We start from the raw sequence: 25,089 nt of genomic DNA on the forward strand, positions 1-25,089 counted from the left end.
CTCCTCCTCTGATCAGGTGACTACACGTAGATTCAAATTTTTTAATGAGGTCAGAACATCTGCTGCTTCTGTAGGTCAGGATAGCCAGCAGAGAAGGGCTTCCCCAGCCACCTACCAAACAGCAAGCTGTAGGTTCTGACTCGGACCTGTCCTGCCAGCGGGTCGCTCCTGTGCAGTCACAGGTCAGTTTAATCAAGTTTCACCGGAACACGCAGGAATCGGTTACAGTTACAAGGTAGTAAATAAATTAAAGATGCCCACAAAAAAGAAAAAAACAAGACTGAAGGCAGAGGAAGAAACCAAAGATGTAGATGACGAAGACTCGGAGGATCAGGAACCAAAGCCCAAGAAGAACAGTAAGCAGGTGGGTGAGTCAAAGGATGCTGGAAGATTGAAGAAGAAGTTTAAGGATAGTAATGAAGAAGGATACAATGCTGACACATCAGGGCCTGATGTGACGAGCACCAAGAATAGAGGAAGAGATAAAGAAAAGGTCAAAAAGAAGAAGAAAAAAGCCAAAGAAGAAAGCTGGGATGAGGTGAGCAATGAGTCACAGAGTACTGATGATGAAGATAACAACAATGGCTCCAGGGGTAAAAAGAGAGGAGAAAAACTCCCTGATGTGATCGAGACCACCAGGAACGGCTCAAAGAAGTCCTCAGTCAAAGACAAGATGGGATCCAAGAAGAAAAAATCCAAAAAGGATAAAGAAATAGTAGCTGGGGAGGAAGAGGAAGGGAAAAAGAAAAAGAAAGATAAGAAAAAGAAAGGTTCGGAGAAAGGAGATAGTGATGAAGACACCAAAAAGACGAAAGGCAAGAAGAAAAAGGTGGAAAATTACGTTGAGATCTATGAGAGTGAGCTTCGCAACTACGAGCCAGAAAAAGTGGAGAACTACGAGGACGAGTATCACAAAAAGAAAGGTAAAATTTCTTTATCATAACTTTAACTATAGAGATGTCATGTTATTGATTTTAATTCAAAGGACATTTTATGTAATATGGATTTGATGAATAGAAATTTGACACCCAGAGGAGAGGTGAAACCTTGATTGCAGTTATGGGAGTCTGAGAGGCTCCGGCAGTCAAGTGTCTGTGCATTATCGTTCATTGTAACATTACACTGAGAGACGTAGTATCCATGTATCGTCTGTATGTTACCTTCAGCCTACCGCTATATGACACCTGTGCCTCAACTAATCTTTACACAGAGTGCTTTCACATCCATCACAGTCCTCTAAAGTTACTCTGTGATACTCTATATCAAATGTAAAACATCCCAATGTAAAGTCATAGTGAACTTCACAAACACACACATTTTCTCACGGATACACGGAAACAAACTGACCTCGTGCACTCCTTACACTGACCCTGAATTAAACTTTAAATGTTAGCACTTTTGATTTGGATTTCATTAAACCAAACCAAATTAAACCTTACATTTCCCAAATTGCTTCCTGCTGTTTATGTTTTCATGGAAGAAAGAATGTGTTCGTTTTTATGCGGACAGAAGCACTCAAACACACACAAGTGTATGCTGTATATCACCCCATTTGTTTACCACAGCAGCCTACAGTGCCAACATGCCTTTGTAACACACTTTTCTCCGCTTCACTCCTTTCTGAAACACGCCTCCATTTGTATGATATCATTAAATCCTCCAGTGTATGAGGTGGTGACCATCACGGGTGACGAGAGAGGAGCAGGCACCGATGCCAACGTGTTTGTCACTCTTTTCGGAGAATATGGCATCACTCCCAAAGTCCACCTGGCTAGCAAGTAAGTCCCCTTTGAAATATGATTGGAATTTAGATGCAAGCCTACCTGTACTTCAAATAAAGAGCAAATATTTAGCTTACCCAGGGGCCTCAGTTATGGCCTTTTTAATTGATATTTGCTTGAGCTGGTTTTTGAACTTGAACTAAAACTTTGTGTTTCTCTCCACTTCAACAGCACAGAAAAGAGGTATTTATATTCAATGGTTGTGAAAGAATGGCTGCTCAGTCTCACGGTTTGCTGTGATTTTGGTGGAAATCAGTTTGCATGACATGATTTGTTGCATGATTTTTGTCAAAAGTTTTCAAGGCTTTTTTGTTTCATTATGCACCGGTAGTCATTGTGGAATATATTTTTCTCGAATTACTTGGCTCTTTCTCGTTTCACTCTGCATTTATTTTGTAGTTTTGTTTAATGGTTTGAGGCTGAAGGTTTGAGGGGTTTTTTGTTTACCATTTTTTCTGATTTCAGGAGTCGCACAGCATTCGAAAAGGCCAAAACTGATGTTTTTAGAGTAAGAACTCACAATGTTGGACCTTTGAAAAAGATAAGGTACGTTACACTCGTCATATTCTTCCTCCCTCATACAGACTTTTCCAGTATTCAGTAAAACTGAAGCCAAATAATTGTGACTTTGGATCAGATTTACGCAAATTTATTTCCTTCCCCTGAATTGTTTTTGCAAGAATAGTTTGATTTATGTCGATGCTATTCTTCTGTCGCTCCAGGATTGAGCATGACAACACCGGCCTGAACCCCAGCTGGTTCCTGGACCGGGTGGTGGTGACGGATGTGATTCGGCCACACTTGAGGTTCTATTTTGCTTGTAACAACTGGCTCAGTAAGGTGGAGGGAGATGGCCTTTATATCAGAGACCTGCTGGGCAGCATGGACCCCATGGATATGCCCAAATGTGCGTATTCACAGACATGAGCCTTGAAGAAAGATCACTCCTCCACTGATTGATGAAGTGAATCAGCCCAAATGTTGTCAAAATAATCAGAAATTGCTTGTGGTTGACATTTATTGAGACTTTTTTGTATGAAGCTTGTTTTTAAACAGTTTTTTTTTACACATTTGGTCCTAATTTTCCAGATAATAAATATGTGGTGAGTGTTTTCACTGCAGACGTAAAAGGCAGTGGAACAGATGCAGATGTCTTTCTCAATGTCTTTGGGGAGTTTGGAGACACAGGTAAATAAGAGTGCAACAAGTAACAGATGGGTTAGTCACAACTATTTACCAAACTGAATACCAGTTTTAATGCAGTGCACTTGAATACATCTACAATTCTGCTGACAGACTTTACTAATTGTTTTATTTCAGGGGAGAGGCGACTGGACAATGATAAAAATAACTTTGAAAAGGGCCAGGAGGACAAGTTCACTATGGAGGCACCAAACTTGGGCAAAGTTCGGAAAGTCACCATCGGTCATAATAACAAAGGCTCCTCAGCAGGATGGTTTGTGGACAAGGTAGGAAAAAGACACACACACGAGTTATTTATTGTTTACAAGTATGTGTTCGTAAGTAAGTGAGGAACCTTCCTCAATTCTCAGGACAGGTTCTGAAGACCGACATGCATTAACTCTCATCTGTTACAAAAGTTGTTCCTTCACAGTTTTACTGAACGTTATCTTGAAACAAAACTCTGTCTTAGATTCTTTCTGTCATTCAGCTCAGCCTCTGCTGTGGTACTTAAGACATGTGATCCATTCATTTCCTGTCAGTCTTCTCATCTGAGACCGTATCCCTGCTCATACAACACATACAGTGTGCGCGGCCGAGAGATGAGTTCATTCAAACAGACACACACACACACACACACACACACACACACACACACACACACACACACACACACACACACACACACACACACACACACACACACACACACACACACACACACACACACACACACACACACACGGGACCCACGGGACCCACATGTCATCATCCTACCCTCTGTGTAAAGGGAAACCATGCCCCATTAAGGGATTACCTTACAACAAACAGATAGATGAGTCGGTAGATTTGTTTGTTACTGCAGCACAGACTGACACCAAAGATCAGCAGTGACAACAATAGGTTAATCATTCTCTGCTGGCATGTCACACAGGGTTTGTGCTGCACTCTAAGTTCATGTTAAAGGTTATTACACAGATCTGTTTTAGAGTAAATATTGTTTTTCAGAAAAAATATTTGAATGTAGTTTTCCTCTTTTCACTGTTGCTGAAAGCTCTTTTCTTATCTAAGCTTATATATCATATTCTATGTTCATAAATAAATAATAAAATAATTTTTTATACTCTTGACAACAAAACACAAAGTCAAAACAGTTCAGAAATTAAGCTGCAAATATATACTGCAATTATATCATTCATTTCAGAATGGCAACTCATAAAAAACAACTGCAGACACAATAAAAATTTAGATAAACCTGCAGCCATATGTATTTCTGGAGAGACCAGGGCTTCCAAGGCTAAACATTTACTGAATTATACGGAATATTAAAAGAATACAATTAATAGAATTATTTTGGGAACAATACAATGTAAAAAAAACAGCTCTTGGATCTACACTATATACTAAGGGTGATGAAATAAAAATGTTGATATTACACTCGCGCACAAACGCACAAAGCTAAAGATAAAGGTGTAACACAAGAAATCAACAAAAGGAGCAGTCTCATCACAGTGCTAATGCAGTACCCTCTCCTGGATTATGTTCTGGCCTGGGGCATGAAGAGAGACCACATTATGGTAGAGGGGAAGTGTGCTCACATATATGTTTATAAAAAATAAAAATACAGCCAACAATGAAAATTTCTTAAAAACCATAAAATACATATGATTAAAACAGCAGTCAGTGCTGCAAGACAAGAAGAGCTAAATGGATGTTGGATGACAATCTTACATGTTTTGCACCAACAGTAACCAAATGTGTTCAGTGAGCTGCCCGTGCTTTTAAGAAGATGAAGCTAAATGTGACCTATGTTGAGCACTATGTTACTAGAATGTAGAGGTTAAAGTGTAATGTTATCAGTGTGAACAATCATAATGAGTATTGTTTTAATCATGTTGATCATTTTTCCTTTTTCTGCAGGTAATTGTGGACGATCTGGGTAACAAAATAGTGTATGAATTTCCCATCAACCGCTGGTTTGCCATTGATGAGGATGATGGGAAGATCCAGAGGGACGTTTTGGTGGGAGGGACTCAGCCCACAGGTGAGAATAAAATGAGCTTTTAGGCCCTGGAAGAATTAAACTGCCTTTACATACACACAAGGACAACTTAGCTGTTTCTTACAAATTTTCCCTCATTTGGAAATAATTATCCTATTGCCTGGTCTAAAATATATTAAATAGCACTGCTAGTGCCAGGGAACAACAACTGCAGACACAGCGTGCCAAGAACACTGCCGTGTGGTCATTAATTCTTGGGTCAGACTGCTAATGTTTAGATCTGGGTGATCTTGTTCCTGCTCAGCTCTTTTGGAGTATGCGTGCTGTGAACCGTAGTGACCCACTGGCATTGCCTCTGATAGCCTGACATGTAACTGTATCCACCAGGTATTGTGTACAACGTCCAGATTGTGACAGGAAACATCCGAGGTGCCGGGACCAACTCCAAAATCCACATTGTGATGCACGGCACGAAAGGCATGAAGAACAGCGGCAAGGTAATGAGGAGATGAAAAAAAAATAGACAGGGCCACTTTCATGTGATGTACAAACTGATGACTGGAGGAGCAGCTTTTAGTTTTTATTCATATGAAATAGAGAAGGTTAAGGTCGAATGTTTGTTCTGGCATTCATCCTGGCAATTTTTGACTTTTTTTTTTGCTGTGGTGACATTTTTGATGCTAAATCGCTTTTGTCTTTTGTACTAAACTTACCTGAAAATAAAAACAAATTAAGATGCATCTTTTTCTTTGTTTAAACTTTGAGTCTTTGCACTATATGTGCAAACTACTTTTGTTTTTTTAATGTAGCATCATGTGCAGGATAACTGACACAAACCCAAACATGCTGCACATTGAAACACTCCTTTCAAACAAATTTGCCTCTCAGTTTCTGAAGTCAGACAACTGCCTATGAATTAAATTAAATCTACTGTGGACACATCTGACTGTGGATGGACCACAATTTCCTTTAACTTCTGTCCAGGTGTTTTTGGAGGGAGGAAAGTTTGAGCGAGGCTTGACAGACATCTTTAATGTTGAGATTGCCGCACTCCTCAGTCCCCTAAGCAGAGTCACCATCGGACATGACAACGGAGGAGTCAGTGCTGGGTGGTACTGCGAGAAGGTACATTGATATGCACACTTAGCATGCAAACACTACAGTCTGGGAATCTTCGGTCAAGTATAATTCAGCTGAATCAATGTTTTTTTGCAGGCCGTGCTGCACTGCCCCTTCACGGGGATAGAACAGACCTTCCCATGCAGTAAATGGCTGGATGAGAAGGAGGGAGACGGGCTGATAGAGAGGGAGCTCTATGAGATGGTCTCACTCAGGCAGAAGAGACAGAAGAGTGAGTTGAATGTAAATAATGATGGCTCATCAACAGCTGCATTAAACATGGTCTTTTTCACTTTTATCTTCTGAAACACTGAGCAAAATAATTCAGAGCTCATTCAGTAAGTATGTATCATACATTTGCATAATGACTCAGCAGGCAGTCTATCTTCATTCTGCTTTGTATGATTGCTTGTGAAATGAAGCTTTTAACAAGATGAAATGCCATTTCAGGGAGGAAAACTAGTCTAGAGCCTCTCATCACTAACTACTTGTGTAAACTTGAGGCTTCTGCTGGGGAAGAGCAACATTTGCCTCTTTGTCACAGCAACACACTAATGACGATGATGGTTATGATAATGATGGGGAAACCACTAATCTTATCTAAGGTATGCCACTCCTCCTTATCACAGATAATGATTAGATTTGGCTCTCCTCAGAGCATCCCTGGTCCTTGTGGATCTGGACATCCGACCTGCCCAGCTCAGGAACCGACGCAGATATCTCCTTCCAGGTGTACGGACAGAAGGGCAAGTCAGACGAGATCAGGATGGACAACCAAACTGACAATTTTGAACAGGGACAGGTTGATAGGTTTATGGTGAGTGTTCTATAATTCAATAACACACCCTGATGAGGCTGTGTAGTTAACTGTTTTTTATCCTGATGTGAACTCAGGTTGAGTTGCCTGATTTGGGAAAGTTGACCAAACTCCGGATCTGGCACGAGAAGAGGAATCCTTTTGCCGGATGGCATCTCAGCAAGGTGAAAATTTCTCAAATCTAGTAATCAGTTATATCGGTTACATTAACTTAGCTTGCAATAGTACAAATTCATAATATTTATGTCATTCCATAGAAATCCTAAACATCACACACATCCATATGTAGCTAAGCTAGATAACATTGAAACTGGATAAATACAATAGTGTAGTATCCTCAGCTACAGACAAACATGGCCATAAAACTTACGAATTTTGCTTAACACTTCAACTTTTTTGTTGTTGCTCCCTATCATTAAAACAAACAAAGAAGGAGGATCAGAGCATATTTATGAATTTCAGCCAGTGTTTAAACTTAAATAAAATGATTATAAAGACACCTCCTTACATATCAAACCAAACAAGCTGTCCAGCTTTGTCTTTCATCAATCAGGCAACTATGATGAAGACATTAACAAAGGAGAAGTATACATTTCCTTGTGAAAGATGGCTGGACACTAACGAAGACGATAACGAGGTTGTCAGGGAGCTAACTGCCATCGGAGACCTAATCGCTGAGCCGCTGCCCTGTATGTACAAGCACCTGTGTTCAACACAACCAACCAAAATCTGCTTTGCCAAATGTAGAGAAGAGTATAGATGATGTTGAATGATGTTATTCTGTTCTGCAGTGGTCAAATACAGAGTGACGGTCTGCACGGGGACTGTTGGCGGTAGCGGCACCGATGCGTCTGTTTTTCTGAACCTGATTGGAGACCAGGGAGACACCGGAGATCGGGAACTGGTCAACTGCAAAAACAACATCAACAAGTTTGAGAAAGGAAACGTGGGTGCATTCAGTACTCACTGGTAGATACAAATCTTGGTGAAATTCTAGGACAAAACACTCGATCATATGCTTCTTAGTTTTTGCTTCAAATTTTAAAAAAATCAAATGATTAATCTCCCTCAAATAATCAAGCATTAAACTTCCTCTTTTCACTCATACACACTGTCACACTGCCAGTCACTAATCATCATGGTGATTAACCCAGTCAGCTGCACTGGTAGTCTGCTGCTTCGTTTCTGGTGCTGATTGGGGATTTTACCCCAATTATCAGACATTAGCCCCTTATGGAGACATTAATCTAGCCTAATTTGAATAAACGAGAAGCCTTGCTTTTGTATCCCTCCTCCAACCAATTAAGTTGCAGTTGACATCCATGTTTATGCCAACTGATATTATATATTATATTTTCTGAAGACTTTGAAGGAATCCTTATGTGTTTGGCCAATAAAGCTGATTTACAGTAGATAATGCTTCAAATACGGATGTTGCTGCAGAGAAGCCGCGAATCCTAGAGTGTGGATGCTTCCCATACATTGTCAACCTGGTGGCACAGTAGATCTGTACAATGAGCACCGTTTCAAGGTGGACATCCAAAATTAGTGTCACCAGTTTAGCAGCTGACTGAAGTTCAATTGTGGTGACAATTCTCCTCTTCTGTTTCTGAGTTATGGCATCACGTTCACAAGAACTGGACAGACATGAGCTAATAGCAGCCTTGACCTTTGACCACCGGAATGTAATCAGTTCATCCTCGAGCCCAAATAAAATGTTTTGCCATATTTGAAGAAATTCCCTCAATGTCTTTCTGAAGTATGGAGTTCACAAAAATAGTATGGATGTGAGGTCACAGTGACATTTGACCAAGTGATTGTTTGTTCCAAATTTTAAGAAATACCATCAAGGCACTCTGAGATATGATGTTCACAACAATAGTGTCACTGTGACCTTTGAACTTTCATCCCCAAAACCTAATCAGGTCGTCCTTGGGACGTAGTGAACGTTTGTACCGAATTTAAAGGATTTCCATCACGGGGTTCTGAGATATTGCATTCACAAGAATAGGACGACCAACCTAAAAAAGGTTATGACGATCATCATCACGGAGGCATAAAACTATTTTATACTGATAAAAAGTCTAGTATTTGTCATACTGTATCTATAACTATCGGTGTTGTATCTGCTGATTCAGAAATATGTTGTTCTTCATCACATTCCTGCTGGATACTGACACTTTGTTACTTCCTGTGTCTTTTGTCCTTACAGTTGGATGAGTTTATAATCGAGGCAGTAGCCCTTGGACAGGTCCGCAGGGTGAGAATTGGACACAACGGCAAAGGTGGAGGCTGCGGGTGGTTTCTTGACAAAGTGCTTGTGAGAGAGGAGGGACAGGCTGAGGCCCATGCTGTAGAGTTCCCCTGTAACAGGTGCAGTAATACAGATGACATCATACACTCACTTAATCAGGAGCATCATTGTCATACAATGTAGTGTCTTCATTTACTCTCAAAACAGCCACAACTCTTGGTGGCTTGGATTCCCCAAGATGGTGGAAGTATTCCTTTGAGATCCTGCTCCATGTTGATATGATTGAATCACATAATTTCCACACATTAATCAGCTGCACATTGGTGCTGCGAATTTGCTGTAAAAGGTGATCCACTGAACTCGGACCTGATTGTGATTGTGATCGAGGAGGCCACTGAAGTGCTTTGAGGCTCACTGTTGTGTTTGAGGCCAGTTTGAGATTACTTTTGCTTCGTGACATGGTGCATTATCATGCTGGAAGTGGCCATTAGATAATGGATAAATTGTGGCCATCAAAAGATGCACATGGTCAGCAACAATGCTCGGGCTGTGGCAGTCAAACTGTCACTGATTGCTAATAAGGGACCCAAAGTGTTGCCAAGAAATCCTTCCCCACACCGTCACAGCAGCCTGCACTGTTGATACACGGCTGGTTGGCTCCATTGATTCATGCTGCTGATGCCAAATTCTGATGCCTGCCATCTGCTGCCTCAGCAAAAACCGAGATTCAGCAGATCAGACTGACTTTTTACAGCCTTTAACTGTCCAGTTTGGTGAACTTGCAGCCTCACATTTCTGCTATTGGCTGACATGAGTGGAGCCAAACATGGTCTTCTGCTGTTGTATTCAAACCCCCTCAAAGTCCTTCCTGAGATGCTCTTTGCTCCAGCTGTATAGAGTATTATCTGAGCTATTGTAGCCTTTCTGTATGCTGAAACCAGCCAGGTTCTTCTCTTCTGACCTCCCTAATCAACAAGGTTCAGCTTTGAATGGTGCGAAAAACAAAAAACACACAGTTCTAAGTAAACTCAAGAGACTGCTGTGCATGAAAATCTCTCGGTCACCAGGTTCAGGAATACTCAAACCAGCTCTAGAACCAACAATCATGGTACGTTCAGAGACACCGAGGTGAAATTTGTCCTCCTTTTTATCTATATCTGCAGGAATTTATGTATTACACTGCTGCTGCTCAAATGGCTGATTGGATAATTACATACAAAAAAACAGGTGTTTCTAACCAAGTGCTCTGCGAGTGTATAATCAACAGTTGTGCATAAGTAACAGATGAGATTTCAATCTATACTGTGCAGGTGGCTGGACCGCAACGAGGATGATGGACAGATCGTCAGAGAGTTAGTGCCGTTCTCAGATGGACAGTGTCTTTACAGTGAGTCAGAGGAAACTGGATTATTATTTGGCATTTAGATTTTGTTCTGAGACTTATGTTTGTTTCTGTGTTTCAGATGTCAACTATCACATCGCAGTGAAGACGGGTAACATCCCCGGGGGCAGTTCAGACTCCAATGTGTTTGTCAAGCTCTACGGAGAGAAAGGCGACACCAGTAAAATGATGCTGCTGGTCTCTGCCAACAACCTGGGCAACTATTTTGAGACGGGCCGCATCGACATCTTCACCGTGGAGACCTTTGATATCGGACAGGTTCTCTCTTTTGATGTTGACAGTACTATGAGAATCTGTAGTCAAAGATTTTGTAGTTCAATTAATTGTGGGGTCACCCATGTTAACAACATACTGTAGCTGTCAAGTACTTTGGACGAACCACACGATGTATACAGGGTTATTACATCCAGACAATCACATTATGGATCTTTAACTTCATCAGTGGTCTAGATAACTTGGCTTTGTACTGTGCATGAATTTGTAGCCTCAGATATGGTTTCCAGCATGTTTGTAGACACTGACAAATCAAGTAGAAAAACAGATTTTATTTTTTTTCATCACAGTGGATCCAAGCATGAAGGCTGCCTGTTTAAGAAAGAGACACAAGATTTACAGAAACATTTGTCTCATTTTTGAATTGTAACTTATCAGTAAATTTGTGCAGAATATCTTTAAATGTGTCATCTATTGAATCTTATTCCAGATCAACCGTCTGATGATTGGCCACACCAACTTTGGCATGCGTGCCGGCTGGTTCTTGGACAGTGTTCAGATTATGGTTCCCGTCCATGGAAAGCATTACATGTTCCCCAGCCACCGCTGGCTGTGCAAGGATGAGGCTGACGGCAAGACAGAGGTGGAGATTTACCCGAGCGAGATCCTGGACATGGAACAATGTAGGCAACACTCACACCATTTAAAGGAACATACACAGACTACATATACACACACAGTAACTGGTCCTGTATATTATGATAAGTGAATGTGTGTAGGTTATGTTCAATTCCAAGAACTTTATTCATATTCAGCGGACTGGTTTAAAAGTGTCTGAAGCAGGGCATAATAAAATGTTAGTATACTGTCTATTTAGCAAATCATCTAAAAAAAAATCTGTCATTTTAATCAAAATATAAAACTTCACTTACATATTGGGTTACTAATTTTGTCTAATTATTATTCCTTTCTTAGACCGTTGAGCACCTTGTACGTACTGCTTTTGAAAGATGTGTAAAGTCTTCATTCTTACATACACAGTTTCTTATGTATGTGCTTACAAGTGTGGTCACAAACATACTTACATGTAGTGTATGCATTAACTATAACACTGTCTAAAAATCATTTGTGTTTTTTGTTCCAGTGATTAACTATGAGGTAACAGTGGTGACTGGAGACAAGACGTTTGCTGGCACCAATGCTAAAGTGTTCATCCAGATCTACGGGGACAACGGGAAGACAGAGGTCATCACCCTCGAAAGCAGATCCAACAACTTTGAACGGAACACGACAGAAATATTCAAGGTATCAATGCTGGATTTGATGTTTTCAGTGGTTTCAAAATGCATCTCAGAACTTACATGTGGCTGCTAAAGAAAATGTGCAGATATTGAGAAGAAACTACCAACTGTTCCCCAGATAGAGGCCAAAGATGTGGGGAAGGTCTTCAAGATATGCATCGGTCACGACGGCTCTGGGATCGGATCTGGCTGGTTCCTGGAGACAGTGGACGTCAAACATCTGATCATGGCCATGGTGCCCAAAGAGAAGAAAAAGGAGGACAAGAAGAAGAGGAAGAAAAAGAAGAAAGACGAGGAAGATGAGGATGAGGAGGGAGGAGAGGAGATGCGGGAAGTGGTGCTGACTTATCATTTCCCCTGTTCACGCTGGCTGGCCAGAGGAGAGGAGGACAGCGAGCTGGTGGTGGAGCTGCTGCCTGAGGACGCAGAAGAGCTGGAAGGTATAAACATTTTTAATGAAGTCTTAATTTTCTGGCAGCTGAGCACCCAAAGAGTTTCCTTTTATCCAGTTGTTAGTCATTAAAAAAACTTAAATTAGCTACAGCTGTATCCACTGCGCTTTAGGCACGGTGTAACAAAACCATTAAAAGTAGGTTTTGTTAGTTGGGTTGTTTTAAGAGAAATTTGTCTTAAGTTGATAGAAACAGTAAATCAGCTTTTAACAATATAAAGCAGGTTAGCAGCTGTGTCCTGTAGTTTTTCCTGTTTTACAGTTAAAATGTAATACAGTATACCGTTTGCCTAAATTCCATATCAAGTCACATACACATTTTGTGTGGAGAATTGGTTATTTGCTTTATTCTTATTATTTTTGATATTTTAGGACACGTTTGTTTCTCGTTGTCAGTGTTGACGCTGCAGACACGCGTGGTTTGAATCAAGTTTCGTGGCCGACATAAAGGTTAAAGACATGTTAGTAATTCATCCCTTGTATTGTCTTGCAGTCAACACCTATGAAGTGTGTGTCTTCACTGGTGACATGCTGGGAGCTGGGACCGACGCCAACGTCTACATTAATATTTATGGCCAAAACGGAGACACCGGAGAGCGCTACCTGAAGAATTCTGACAACCTCAACAAATTTGAGCGAGGGCAGGTACAATGGATCCAACAAAGGAGTGATCACTGACTTTCTAAATCAATGAGATTAAAGGGGAGAGTCTGAGGATTTTTTAGGTTAGGTTAGGTTAGGTAGTTACTTTATTAATCCCTGAGGGGAATTTTTTTTCGCTACAGCAGCATACAGGAAGCAATAGATAACAATAGAATAATAGAAAGCAATAAAATAGCAGTAAAAATATAAAAATATAAAATGCACAGTATATACAATATATACAGTACAGTACATATCTATATATATTATATACAAACAACCAAGAACACAGACAACAGTGTTATTGTTGTGTGATGGATTTTGCCAGAGGTGAGTTATTGTACAGTCTTATTGCGGTCGGCAGGAATGATCTCCTGTATCTGTCCTTGTGACAGCGGAGCTGAAGGAGTCTTTTGGAGAAAGTGCTCCGCTGTCCCTGCAGCAGGTGGTGGAGAGGGTGGTCAGGATTATCCAATATGGATAATAGTTTGTTCAGCGTCCTCGTCTCCACCACCTTTTCCAGGCTGTCCAGTTTGTAGCCGATGATGGAGCCGGCCTTCTTAACCAGTTTGTTAAGTCTGTTGGTGTCACCGGCTCCAATGTTGCTCCCCCAGCACACCACAGCGAAGTACAATGCACTGGCCACAACAGACTGGTAGAACATCTCCAACATCTTGCATTAGATTTTAAAACTGGGTTATTTTACAAGTTGGAAACGTGCTGAGAAGCATGCGGTTCATGAACATACATTATTTATATTACACCACCTGATATTCATAAATAATTCTTACATGAACTTTCATCCGGGATCTTTACACACAATCCTGGAAAGGTATCTTGCTGAAAATTAACTAGGAGTTAGTCAAAGACTCGGGCACTTCCACGCAACATAAGCCGTGCACTGAGGTGTAGGTGGGAGTGTATTCTGGTAGGATTACAAGCTCTCTCCGGCAGGCAAGCCACTTGTGACCAAGAGCAGCTCTGAGGAGTGCTCTGAGTCATTGAACCCGTCCTACTTTTACTCATTACTTTATCCACACCTGTGAATTATTCATCCCGACACACCCGGCTCGGTGGGAACACAAAACTCACGACCAGACAATTAGGTTTTATTTTTAACCCACAGATCAAACGCGACACTAGTGTGTTGGCATGTACTAATGTGAATGCTTGCTTAGAAAAACAACCACACACTCTGTATTTAGTCCTGACAGAAATCAGTCAGCAAGAAAAACTATTAGGAGAGACCCTTTAAGAGGTGGAAATAAAAAGTCAAGATGGAAGGTTTATTGACCTTACAAGCAGCTGATGACAAAAACAATTTCACCACAAGTTTCTCTGAATGGTTATTCTGGAGTTTTCAATGGTATCGCCTCTTATTTTTCCCAAGTGTCTAGGAAAATTTGAAGATACACAGGAACATTTCCAGCCTAACTGGACAAACAAGCTGACCTTGTGTGGAGATTTTTATTTATTTATACCTTAATTCTACTGCATTTTTGAAGAAACATTTTTACAGATTCCAGTTATTCATACAAAAATATTATAAACACATAATATATGATGTACCGCAGCAGATGATACCACCCAACAGTATATATTGTAGTTAAAAATAAACTCTCGTAGTAAAACAATGTGAAAGTGTCCTCTTTATCCAAGATACTATATTTTTCTAATAATATGGGGGGGATTGTTTTACACTGTGATATTACTACTTTGAATCTCTGGATATTTCTTCCACAACTAGTTACCTGCCATCCCACCTTTAAAAAAAAAGTGTCTGTTGTTGCTGTATTTTGCAGGAGGATGTTTTCATCGTTACAGCTGTTGATTTGGGCCCCCTGAAGAAGCTACGAATCCGACATGACAACACCAACTCTTACTCCTCTTGGTACCTGGATCGAGTTGAGATAGTGGACACGAAGGATGATATAACGTAGGTGAAACCAACTGATTGTATCTGAAGCTGTTCTCAGTTATTTGATTAGAGAAGATGAGAGATCCCCCTGTACTCTTTAAAAATGAATCATGTCATGTAATTATGCATCTGATAGTGATGTAACAACATGTCATGTCCGAGTTGGTGTGCTGATCATTTCTCGGGCCTATAGATACTACTTCCCCTGTAACCGCTGGCTGGCAGTGGATGAGGACGATGGGCAGATCGCGAGAGAGCTGGTTCCTGTGGACGAGGCCTTCATGAGGAAGGATGAGGATGAGGAGGGGACTGGTGCCACGCTGGGGCTCGAGCAGAAATGTAACAGTTTTAAAGCTGGCTCATGTCTTAGAGGGGGACAGGATAAAAGAAAGCACTGTTTAAGTATTAATCTAAGTGCTGTGAAACACACAGGTGTAGACGGTAACAAGGAGGGACTCGTTTTTATTTGAAGATGAAACGTTTTTACGTATTGACTTGTTAAATGTATCTTGCAGCCATGTCTACTACATATACTCTGAAAATAAAAACTGGTGAAAAGAAGTATGCTGGGACGGACGCCAACGTCTTTGCCATTCTCTTTGGTGAAAATGACAACACAGGTGTGATAATTCAGCAATATCCTGGCATTATGATGGGGGGCCTCTTGCTGTCTGTTAACACAATAAAATCTGAATTAAAAATCTTAATGTCACTCTCAGGCATCATCAACCTCAAGGCTTGTAAAAACTATAAGAACAAGTTTGAACAGGGGATGATCAATGAGTTCATCGTGGAGGCAGTGGACTTGGGAGAACTGGAAAAGCTTCGAATCGGGCACGACAACTCAGGTTGGGAAAGAAAAGGCTCTAAAGAAAACAATAATCTGTCCACTTTATGAAACTGAATAGCATTTTTCTTCTCAGGGGGTTCATCTGGTTGGTTCTTGGATTGGGTCGAGATTGACGCCCCCTCACAGGGTCTGAGACTGCGCTTCCCATGTGGCCGCTGGTTGGATAAAGGAGAGGATGATGGTGCGATTGTAAGGGATCTCTATCCTGCTGAGTTACAGACTGAACTCTACATGCCATGTGAGTGAACAGCCGGGGAAGCAGTACTTCAATCTTGTGGCGCTGATTGAGAAACCGTCCCGTAGAAGTGCTTTATGTAAAATTTCACTGATAAAAGTGTGGAAGCATCAGCAGTAAAAATGGATTGAAAGCAGTCCATCTGAGGAACGGTGCTCGTGCTCTGACTGTGACCTGTGTTATTATGTTCATCATGGAAGGACTCTTCTTCACTCACACAGAAAACAGCTCAAATCACAACTCTGAAGTCATGTTGGCTTTTAACAGTAAAAAAAAAAAAATTATATTGTAGGTTATAACGTGAGGTCAAAGTCTGAACCAATGTTACCTACACACTCTACTTCTTCGTCACCTCTGACTCGTCAGGAAATCATTACAAACACTTCACTGTAAAACAACATTAACATACCTGAAAACGGGGAGAAATAATCACGAGAGTGATGTGGTGTTGTTTCCTCAATGAACGAATTTACTGGAATGAGGAGAACACCCTGAATTCCCGGGTTTACAGGCGAAGACAAAAGCAATCGATCTCAGGATAGCTGATCAGGTTACTTAGCGGATGATTGATAAAACAATAATGAATGAATTTTGAACACAAAAATAGATTAAATAAACAATGAATAAATCACTCGATATTTCAACCTATTTATGAATATAAATGGCCTCTTTTCAAAATGATAACAGATCATCAATATTTATACTTGTCACACATGTAATACTTGCCTCTAAAGTAGCCACAAAATCTTGTTCACATAAAATATGAACTTGTGCTCATACATTATTATCCTATGCCTCCAACCTTTTTGGGTTTCAGAAGTTCTTAAGTGCCAAACAGTGTTCAAGTGCTTGAATACCTGCAGTTTGTGACTTCTCACCTCTTTAAGTCGAAGCACGTTTCTGTTTTCTGGCTGAACTTTCATCAAACCAAGCTTCTCCTCTGACTTTTCAGTTGTACCTTATGAGATAAAGATCTACACCAGCGACGTGTTTGGAGCGGGAACAGACGCTGATGTGTTTATAGCGTTGTATGGACGTAAAGCTGTGTGCACGCAGCAGAAACACTTGTGCGTGAACAAGAGAGAGAGACGTCTGTACTTTGAGAGGGGAGCTGAGGACATGTTTATTGTGGAGGTGAGTGTGTGGATTTAGACTTTAGATCCTTGGAAACCGTCTGCCTGTTTGTAAATGAGTTTTCTTTTCACAGCTGGAAGACGTCGGTGATGTCATAGAGAAAATCAGGATAGGACACGACAACAAGGGCACAAACCCGGGATGGCACCTCGACAGAGTGGAGATCAGGCGACAGCTCAGGAAAGGAAAGGTAGTAAAAATACAACTTGAGAAGACACCTCATAGATAAGTGCATCATTAAGAATTTCTTTGTGTGTGGCCTCATTAAATTATCAACACGTTGATAGTTAAACATCTTTTGGCTCAAACATCTCTCAGAGATACTTTTCTTCCACGTTAGAGCAACACAGCTGAGCCCAGATTTGTCTGTATTAAATGGCAGGGTTCAGAGACGACCATTTTCCCATGTGAGTGCTGGCTGGCCAAGTCTGAGGATGATGGGGAGACAGTAAAGGAGCTCGTCCCCTCAGACATCATCACAGAGAAACTCCTCAGGGATGGGAAGCTTAAGACAACTGAAACTGAAGTGGAGGATGCTCTGGAAAGTAGGTTCACCCTGATTTCAGTGGTGGCATGTAGCTAAGTACATTTACTTAACTATTGTATTTAAGGACCATTTTGAGGTGATTGTACTTCCGTATTTTACCTAATACATTTTCTCCACTGCAAGTACATATAGGAAAGTTTTTAGCTTTTACTCTACTACGTGTATTTGCCAGTGACCTTTAGTCACTCGTGAATATCTTAAAAGCAAAACCTAAACTGACAGAGAACATTGGACATGATGCTTTGTTGTAAATTAAACTAATTAACAGTAATTAGAGAACTTAATACAGTCATACTTTTACTTGAAGTGGCTATAATACTTTTTTTTTTTTAATAACATTGCAAAAATGAGAACGAGAAAACAATTTGAAAGGGGTCGTTCATAGTGATGAACTTTCAGACTGAAATCATCGGCAGCTCCCCTCGGCTTTGTGGAGCTTTATACTGAGTTTCAGTAGAGCGAACAGTTCATAAACACAGTTTTGGGACATTATACTATATAAATTCACATACTGTTCGATTGGACCCTACAAAGTTCATATAAGCAGGAAAATTCCACTGCACACCTGGAAGTGTAAATTGTCTTTCATGTTGCAGTACATATTTAAAAATCTGCGAGCAAACAACGTGTACATCCACATAATTCACCGCTGAGTTTTTCTTTCATCACAGTTCACACGTACAAGGTGTCTGTGCGGACAGGTGACATGTACGGAGCAGGAACCGATGCCAATGTTTTTCTCACCATCTACGGAGACCTGGGGGACACAGGAGAGCGGAAACTTGCCAAATCTGAGAACAACAAGAACAAGTTTGAGAGAGGAGAGGTACGTGGAGAAGTGTGTGGTACGTTATGTCTCATTACTGTCGGTGTCCAAAGCTGTTCAATTCTCTTTGCTTTTTAGGTGGACAAGTTCGCTATTGAGGCTGTGGACCTGGGGCAGGTGTTTAAGATCCACATCCGTCATGACAATTCCATGATGGGAGCCGATTGGTACCTGGACCAGGTGGAGGTGCTGGATGTGGAAACGGAGGAGGTGTACATGTTCCTGTGTGAGCGCTGGCTGTCAACGAAGAAAGAGGACAAAATAATGGAGAGGAACTTCTTTGTTAAGGTTTGTTTGGTTATAGTTTGCGATAGTGCCATATTCCTTCGTGCCTTGTATTTGATTTTCTATGAGCTGCTGCTACAGTGAAATTTGTCTGTTGTGTGTATGGTTCAGGATTATGAGGGTGAAAGAAACACCGATCCAAATACCAAAAAGTTGGCTCAGGCTAAGCTCGGACTGGACAGAAATGCCAACAAGAAGAAAAAGAAGAAGAAGGTGGCAGTGGCCGAAGAGGGTCCAAGTAAGGCTGCAAAACTATTCCTCATGTTTCTCAAGGTGGAGTCTCAGTATGATGAGAACAATGTGCAAAGACAAACATTAGGGAACATTTTGAAAAAATTACTCGGCTCGTCAACATGATACCAGCAGGAAGACTCAATCAATTACTTAAGAAATAAATTAAAGTCAAAAGATGTATCTGTTCACAGATAGCTCTGAAGTTTGAACCCAATTAGCCAAAATTAAAGAAAAGGAACATTGTGGGAAATGTGTTCACAGAGTTATATGAGAAAATCGATAACAGCCTCATGTTATACACTGAATGTGAAGCTAAAGCCTACAGCAGGTTAGTTTAGTTCAGTATAAAGACTGGAAACAAGTATCATGGCTGATAGTATAACAAAACTGCCTACAAACAATGTAATATCTCATAATTAACACATTATATTTTGTTTTGTTTAATCTGATGGAAAAAAAAAACAACCTTGTAAATACAACAATTTGTGGTTTCACAGGGGATAATGAGTTGTATGTATCTAGGATTAGTTCTTATCCACTAGTAATAACTTTCTAAAGTCCCTGCTTTTTGCAGTCTCACAGTGCCACATGAAAAGGCATCTGTCTTCATACAGGTTAAACAAATGAGATTTAACATATATTAGTCCGTTTTAGTGGTGAGCTAAGCTGGCTGCTGGGAATAGCTTTATATTTATATGCATATAGACATACAGTAAGAGTGGTATCAATCCTCATCTAAATCTTGGAAAGATTAAGCATTTCTGAAAATGTCAAACTATTCCTTTAAGATAATCCTTAATACTGTTTCTGTCGAGGTTTGAAAGAGATCAAGAAAACGCATTCAGCCTGGAGATCGATGATGTTACTACTCTGAAGAAGTCCAAACTCTGTTCTTTTAAGAAGATCATAATTTGGACTGAACTTTAAATGGAAAAAAAAAAAACCCCATCTTTAACCAGTTCTTCTCTCGCTCCCAGTCATCCCCTATCACTTCACCCTGTCCACGGCGATCGACCGTGATGCCAGCACCACAGCCAGGGTCTACATCATCATCATAGGCCCCAGCGATGTCGAGACAGACCGACTGTGGCTTGACCTGCCGGAGGAAAAGAAATCGTTCAATGCCGGCACCATGGAGCACTTTGTGTGCTATGGAACTGACGTAGGAGAGATCAAGAGGGTGGAAGTGAGAATCTGGGATTGTCTCTGTGGCTGAATCTGTGAAACTGTCTCCTCTCTGCTGCCTCCTCAGATGCACTGATGTTAACATTTTAAATAAAGCCATTCTAACTCAGCAATAATTCATTCTAGCTCTGCCTTCTGGTACTTAGATCAAACAAAATCAAATGATATATCAATTCCCAGTTCTACCTTCCCCCTCTTTCTCTCTCTCTCTCTCTCTCTCTCTCTCCTCTCATCTCTTCTTCAGCTCGGCCATAACGGTGTCACACCAGAGAGCTGCTGGTTGGTGGATGAGCTGTCGGTTGCCGTGCCAACCAAAGGTATCAAGTACATCTTTCCATGTAAGTGCTGGCTGGCTAAAGACAGGGGAGACGGTCTGACTGCCAGACTGTTCAATGTGCTGGACTCCAGCACGATCAACATTATCCGCAAAGTGAGTCACCGCACTGAAAATATGATGTCTTGGAGAACATTCAGTTAAGGTGTTGCATAAAAACACAATTTGTCCCACTGTATCTACTGTATTTTTCAGGTTGTGTATTCAGCCACAGTTGTCACAGGTGACACTCAGTACGCAGGGACAGATACCAACATTTTCCTGACCGTGTACGGAGCCAACGGGAGCACAGAGGAAATGCTACTGCCTAAAAATGAGGATCGGTCAGTTCTCTAATTGTACTGATCACTTTTCAAGAAAGGAAAAGGGGAGGATTCAGAGGGGAACAATTAGCCTTGCTCTGTCCAACAAAATCCTCCCACCCGCACCTCTAAAGTTCACAAATTTTAATTAAATTTTTCATTTGTTTTGATCCGCAGAAAAGGAGAAGTGTAAAGAAAATAATTTCGCTGTTTGTGCCGGGCTATTTTTTTGGGCCCAAAGCAGTCATTTCCTTGGCCTCCAGTGGTTGACGTATGTCTCCTGAAAGTCGGTGCTCACAGCCAACCAATAGTCTGTCACATAAACCCCCATAAAATGTTTTTACACTTTTTTTATGCAAATTAAATAAACAAGATATCGCGTATTAATCATTGGTGTTACCATTGGAAAGAGCTACGGTAGCTTTTTTTTTACTGTCCATTATCATCCTGATGATAATAATCGACTTTATTTGTATAGCACCTTTAATACAAGAACAGCAGCTCAAAGTGCTTTACAGCAAGAAAATTACATTCAGTGGTTCACAAAAAACAGATATAAAGGAACATAAAAACATGCTAAAATTGTATCTAAATATATTATATAAATGCATAAGAACTGATCAAATTAACCACAAGACAACACATTAATAAAATTAAATAAAATAAATGTTAAAGTTGAGCTAAGCTAACATCTGAATCTAGCTACATAGTTAATGTAAAGACATCAGAGTGGAACTGATCTGACTCTGTTAGAAAGCAATTAAATGCAAACACTAATTCATACACACCATCTTGGTCTGTCCAGGTTTGAACGAGGCCAAGAGGACACGTTCAGCCTGGAGATAGATGACATCGCTCCTCTGAAGAAGATCAGACTTCGGATTGATGGCACTGGGAGTCGCCCCGACTGGTTTCTTGATCGGGTAACATAAAGACTGCGGGGGCTCCTGTCTGTGGCGGCCACATTTCTCTCATCAAGTATCATTACCATATAGCTGTGAAAAATGACAAAAATTCCTACTCAGGTCACAGAATCTGGTGCCAACAGTTTTAATTAGCCATTAAAAAAAAATTAAAAAAAAAAAAAAAATAGGTCACTGGCTTAAATTTCACTCAGTACATTAAGACTATGAAGGTAATTTATAAAAAAATCTGTTTTTCTCAAGTAGAGACAATTTTGTAATAATGTTGGTGTAGTTGTAACTTGTTTGATACTATCGGATTCACAAATAGAAGCTTATAGTTAAAATGACATGAACATTTATATTTAAAACAACATTGCAATTAAAAAAAAATGTTTTTAAATGTTCAGCCTTGAAGATTCCTAATGTTGGTCTGTTTCTGTTCAATCTTGTGCTGCAACAATGTCAAGTATAGGTTTGGCATTCAAACGCTTGTATCATCCCGATGGTGTGGTAAATGTCTCAATAAATGCATTTAGATCCTGATGCGGAACCTAACCACGGACGACGTGTATCTGTTCACCTACGAGAACTGGCTGTCCAAGACCAAAGGGCAGAAGAGGACGAAGGTGTGTGAGCTGGCGGCCGTGGTGGACGAGGAGGAGATGGTGGAGAAGACGACCTACATCATTCAAGTCCAGACCAGTGATGTCGGAGGTGGGTCACATTGGTTTTCTACAGTAATGGCTGTAATTAAAAGAGATGAAAATTAGAACAATGTCTTGTTAATCGTGTCTTGACCCCTCTCTCTGATTTTTCGGGACCTTTTTTTTTTATTTTTTTTGAATGACTAAATGAAACACAGGGTGTTTAAATGAAAAAAAATATAACTACTGATGTCCATCAGTGGTCATATAATCCTTTTGATATTCCAGGTGCTGGCACTGATGCCAACGTGTTTGTGATGGTGTTCGGGGAGTACGGGGACACTGGGACGCTGCCTCTGAAGGAGAGCACCAACAGGAACAAGTTTGAGCGAAAAGTGAAGGACGTGTTCAGGTTTCCCGACATGCTCAGTCTGGGCGAACTGTCCAAAGTCAGAGTGTGGCATGACAACAAAGGTGAGGAAGGAAGAAGCGCTTTGGTGTCAAAACAAGCAGCTACTTGGGGATCGTTGTGCTCAAAACAACAGGAAATCACTTTCTTTTCTTTTTTTCATTAGTTTTTATTTTTGCTAACATTGATGGTGACAAATTAGCTTTTTGTCTAAGACCTTTACAGATGTTTTTTTTTTTATATCTGAAACCAACTAGTCAAATATTAGAATTTCTGCAATCATTGATCGTTTTGTTGGTTTTTCTGTAAAGTTATTTGTGATCAATTTGATGTGGGACAAAGAATTGTATTCTGTTTGTAACTTTCTTTACTTGTTTTTCAAAGGAAAATTGTTCAACAACTAAATTTTTGTTAATATTTTAACTAATTTACTACCTAAAATAAAGATGAAATACCAGAGTCTATCTTGTTGTATAAAAGCGTGCAATCTGTACGAGGACATTATAGGAACATGTCTTCAAGACAAAGGAGATGCACAACATATTTTTATAATTAGACTGCTAGTTCTGGTGAAACACAAAAATTCAGACCATTACTTTGAAAAAGATTTATGGATAGAAGTAATAACACCAGCATGGACTGTTTGTTTTACTGTAAACAGGCCCATCTCCTGGATGGCACCTGGAGTGCATCGATGTGAAAGACGAGGCCATGGACCAGACCTTCAGGTTCCCCTGCGACCGCTGGTTGGCAAAAAATGAAGAGGACAGGCAGATTATGAGGGAGCTGGCTTGTGCCAACAATGACTCTATCGACCTCAGTGATAAAACCAGTTAGTAAAAATGGACGTCGGCGGACATAATTACAAGCTTTTTGTTCTGCAACAGTCAGAGACGAACAACTTGCAGCTAATTACAACCATTTGCCAGATGTGAAATGATTACAGTGTCTGTCTCTCTGCGTTGCCACAGAATATGAAATTGCCACTACAACTGCGAACACAGACAACGCGTCCACCACGGAAAACGCCTGGATCGTGTTGGAAGGAAGGAAAGCCCGTTCTAAGGAGTTTGTTCTGGAGAATAAGAAAAAGAAGTTCTCATGGTAGGTCTTTAAAGAGAGTCCGGGGCCTCGGCTCATGGTAAAACCCTGTTTTATGGCCTTACGTAACCTCTTCTCTTTCACGTTTTTTTTTAGGTTTTTTTTACCCACTTTTATCTTGTAGCTTCACTTTCTGTTCTCCAAGTCTCTGCTCTCAGGACACATAATCACATGAGGCACGCATAAGAGAAACTCTCAGGCAGACCACTGCATTTAACTGTTCGCTGTTCAGAATCAAAACCTGCAAAAACGTTACAAGTAGACGACACTCTTTTTGTTCTTTCACAGCGGTGCCACTGACGCGTTTGAGTTCTCGTCCAAGCACTTGGGGGAAATCGCCAGCATCTGCCTCGGACACATAACAAAAGACGGCAAGAAGGTGAAGAATGAAGCTTTCTGGCACGTTATGGAGGTGGTGGTGACAGAAAAGGAGCTGGGAAACAAGTAAGTGCAATCTCACACAACATACATCATATTATATAAAATGCTGATGACTCTAAACCTTCCCTCCTGTTTAGGTATTTCTTCCAATGTGATACACAAATCCCCCTGGCAGCCAAAAAGGACCAGTTCCTGACATTCGAGTGCTACAAGTCCATCGAGAGCTTCGCGAGCAAAGTCCGCAACCTGGTCCCCGTCAAGTACGAAATCATCGTCATCACCGGGGACGTCAAAGGGGGCGGCACAGACTCCAACGTTTTCATCACCATCTACGGTGTCAACGGTGACTCAGGCCAGCGTCATCTGCGGCAGAAGTTTCGCAACCTGTTTGAGCAAGGGCGAACGGACCGCTTTGTCCTGGAGATGCTGGACCTCGGAGAGCTGCTGAGGGTCAAAGTGGAGCACGACGGCAGCAGCACCAACTGTGGGTGGTATTTAGAGTGCGTCGAGGTGACCAACACGGCTAACTCAGTCACAACCATCTTCCAGTGCGGAAAGTGGCTGGACGCTTACAAGGCCGACAGACAGATTCAGAGAGTGCTCTACCCCAAATATTAGGAGGAGAACGCATGAAA

The 25,089-nt window shown here is 40.9% G+C and overlaps 1 protein-coding gene across 1 annotated transcript; it reads left to right on the forward strand.

The window, feature by feature from the left end:
• The first annotated feature begins 253 nt into the window (after nt 1-253).
• loxhd1b (lipoxygenase homology PLAT domains 1b) lies at nt 254-25,072 on the forward strand. The gene is made up of 42 exons (XM_069699346.1): nt 254-923; nt 1,664-1,778; nt 2,247-2,327; nt 2,504-2,688; nt 2,871-2,969; nt 3,102-3,250; nt 4,884-5,007; nt 5,353-5,462; nt 5,950-6,090; nt 6,181-6,316; nt 6,741-6,901; nt 6,979-7,065; nt 7,455-7,590; nt 7,693-7,847; nt 9,114-9,274; nt 10,466-10,542; nt 10,619-10,815; nt 11,261-11,453; nt 11,915-12,075; nt 12,190-12,511; nt 13,016-13,167; nt 14,967-15,100; nt 15,276-15,421; nt 15,598-15,702; nt 15,802-15,930; nt 16,006-16,170; nt 17,120-17,301; nt 17,375-17,491; nt 17,684-17,846; nt 18,520-18,674; nt 18,753-18,962; nt 19,071-19,197; nt 20,171-20,379; nt 20,623-20,808; nt 20,908-21,035; nt 21,820-21,937; nt 22,456-22,633; nt 22,852-23,037; nt 23,634-23,804; nt 23,944-24,076; nt 24,362-24,517; nt 24,592-25,072. The coding sequence occupies exons 1-42, from the start codon at nt 254-256 to the stop codon at nt 25,070-25,072; spliced, it is 7,191 nt and encodes a 2,396-aa protein (XP_069555447.1).
• The last annotated feature ends 17 nt before the right edge of the window (nt 25,073-25,089 follow it).

Source organism: Brachyistius frenatus, unplaced genomic scaffold (assembly GCF_029030835.1).
Source record: "Brachyistius frenatus isolate BFR_SWC_R1_liver_20210118 unplaced genomic scaffold, ASM2903083v1 Contig_30, whole genome shotgun sequence".
NCBI classification, from domain to species: Eukaryota; Metazoa; Chordata; class Actinopteri; family Embiotocidae; genus Brachyistius; species Brachyistius frenatus.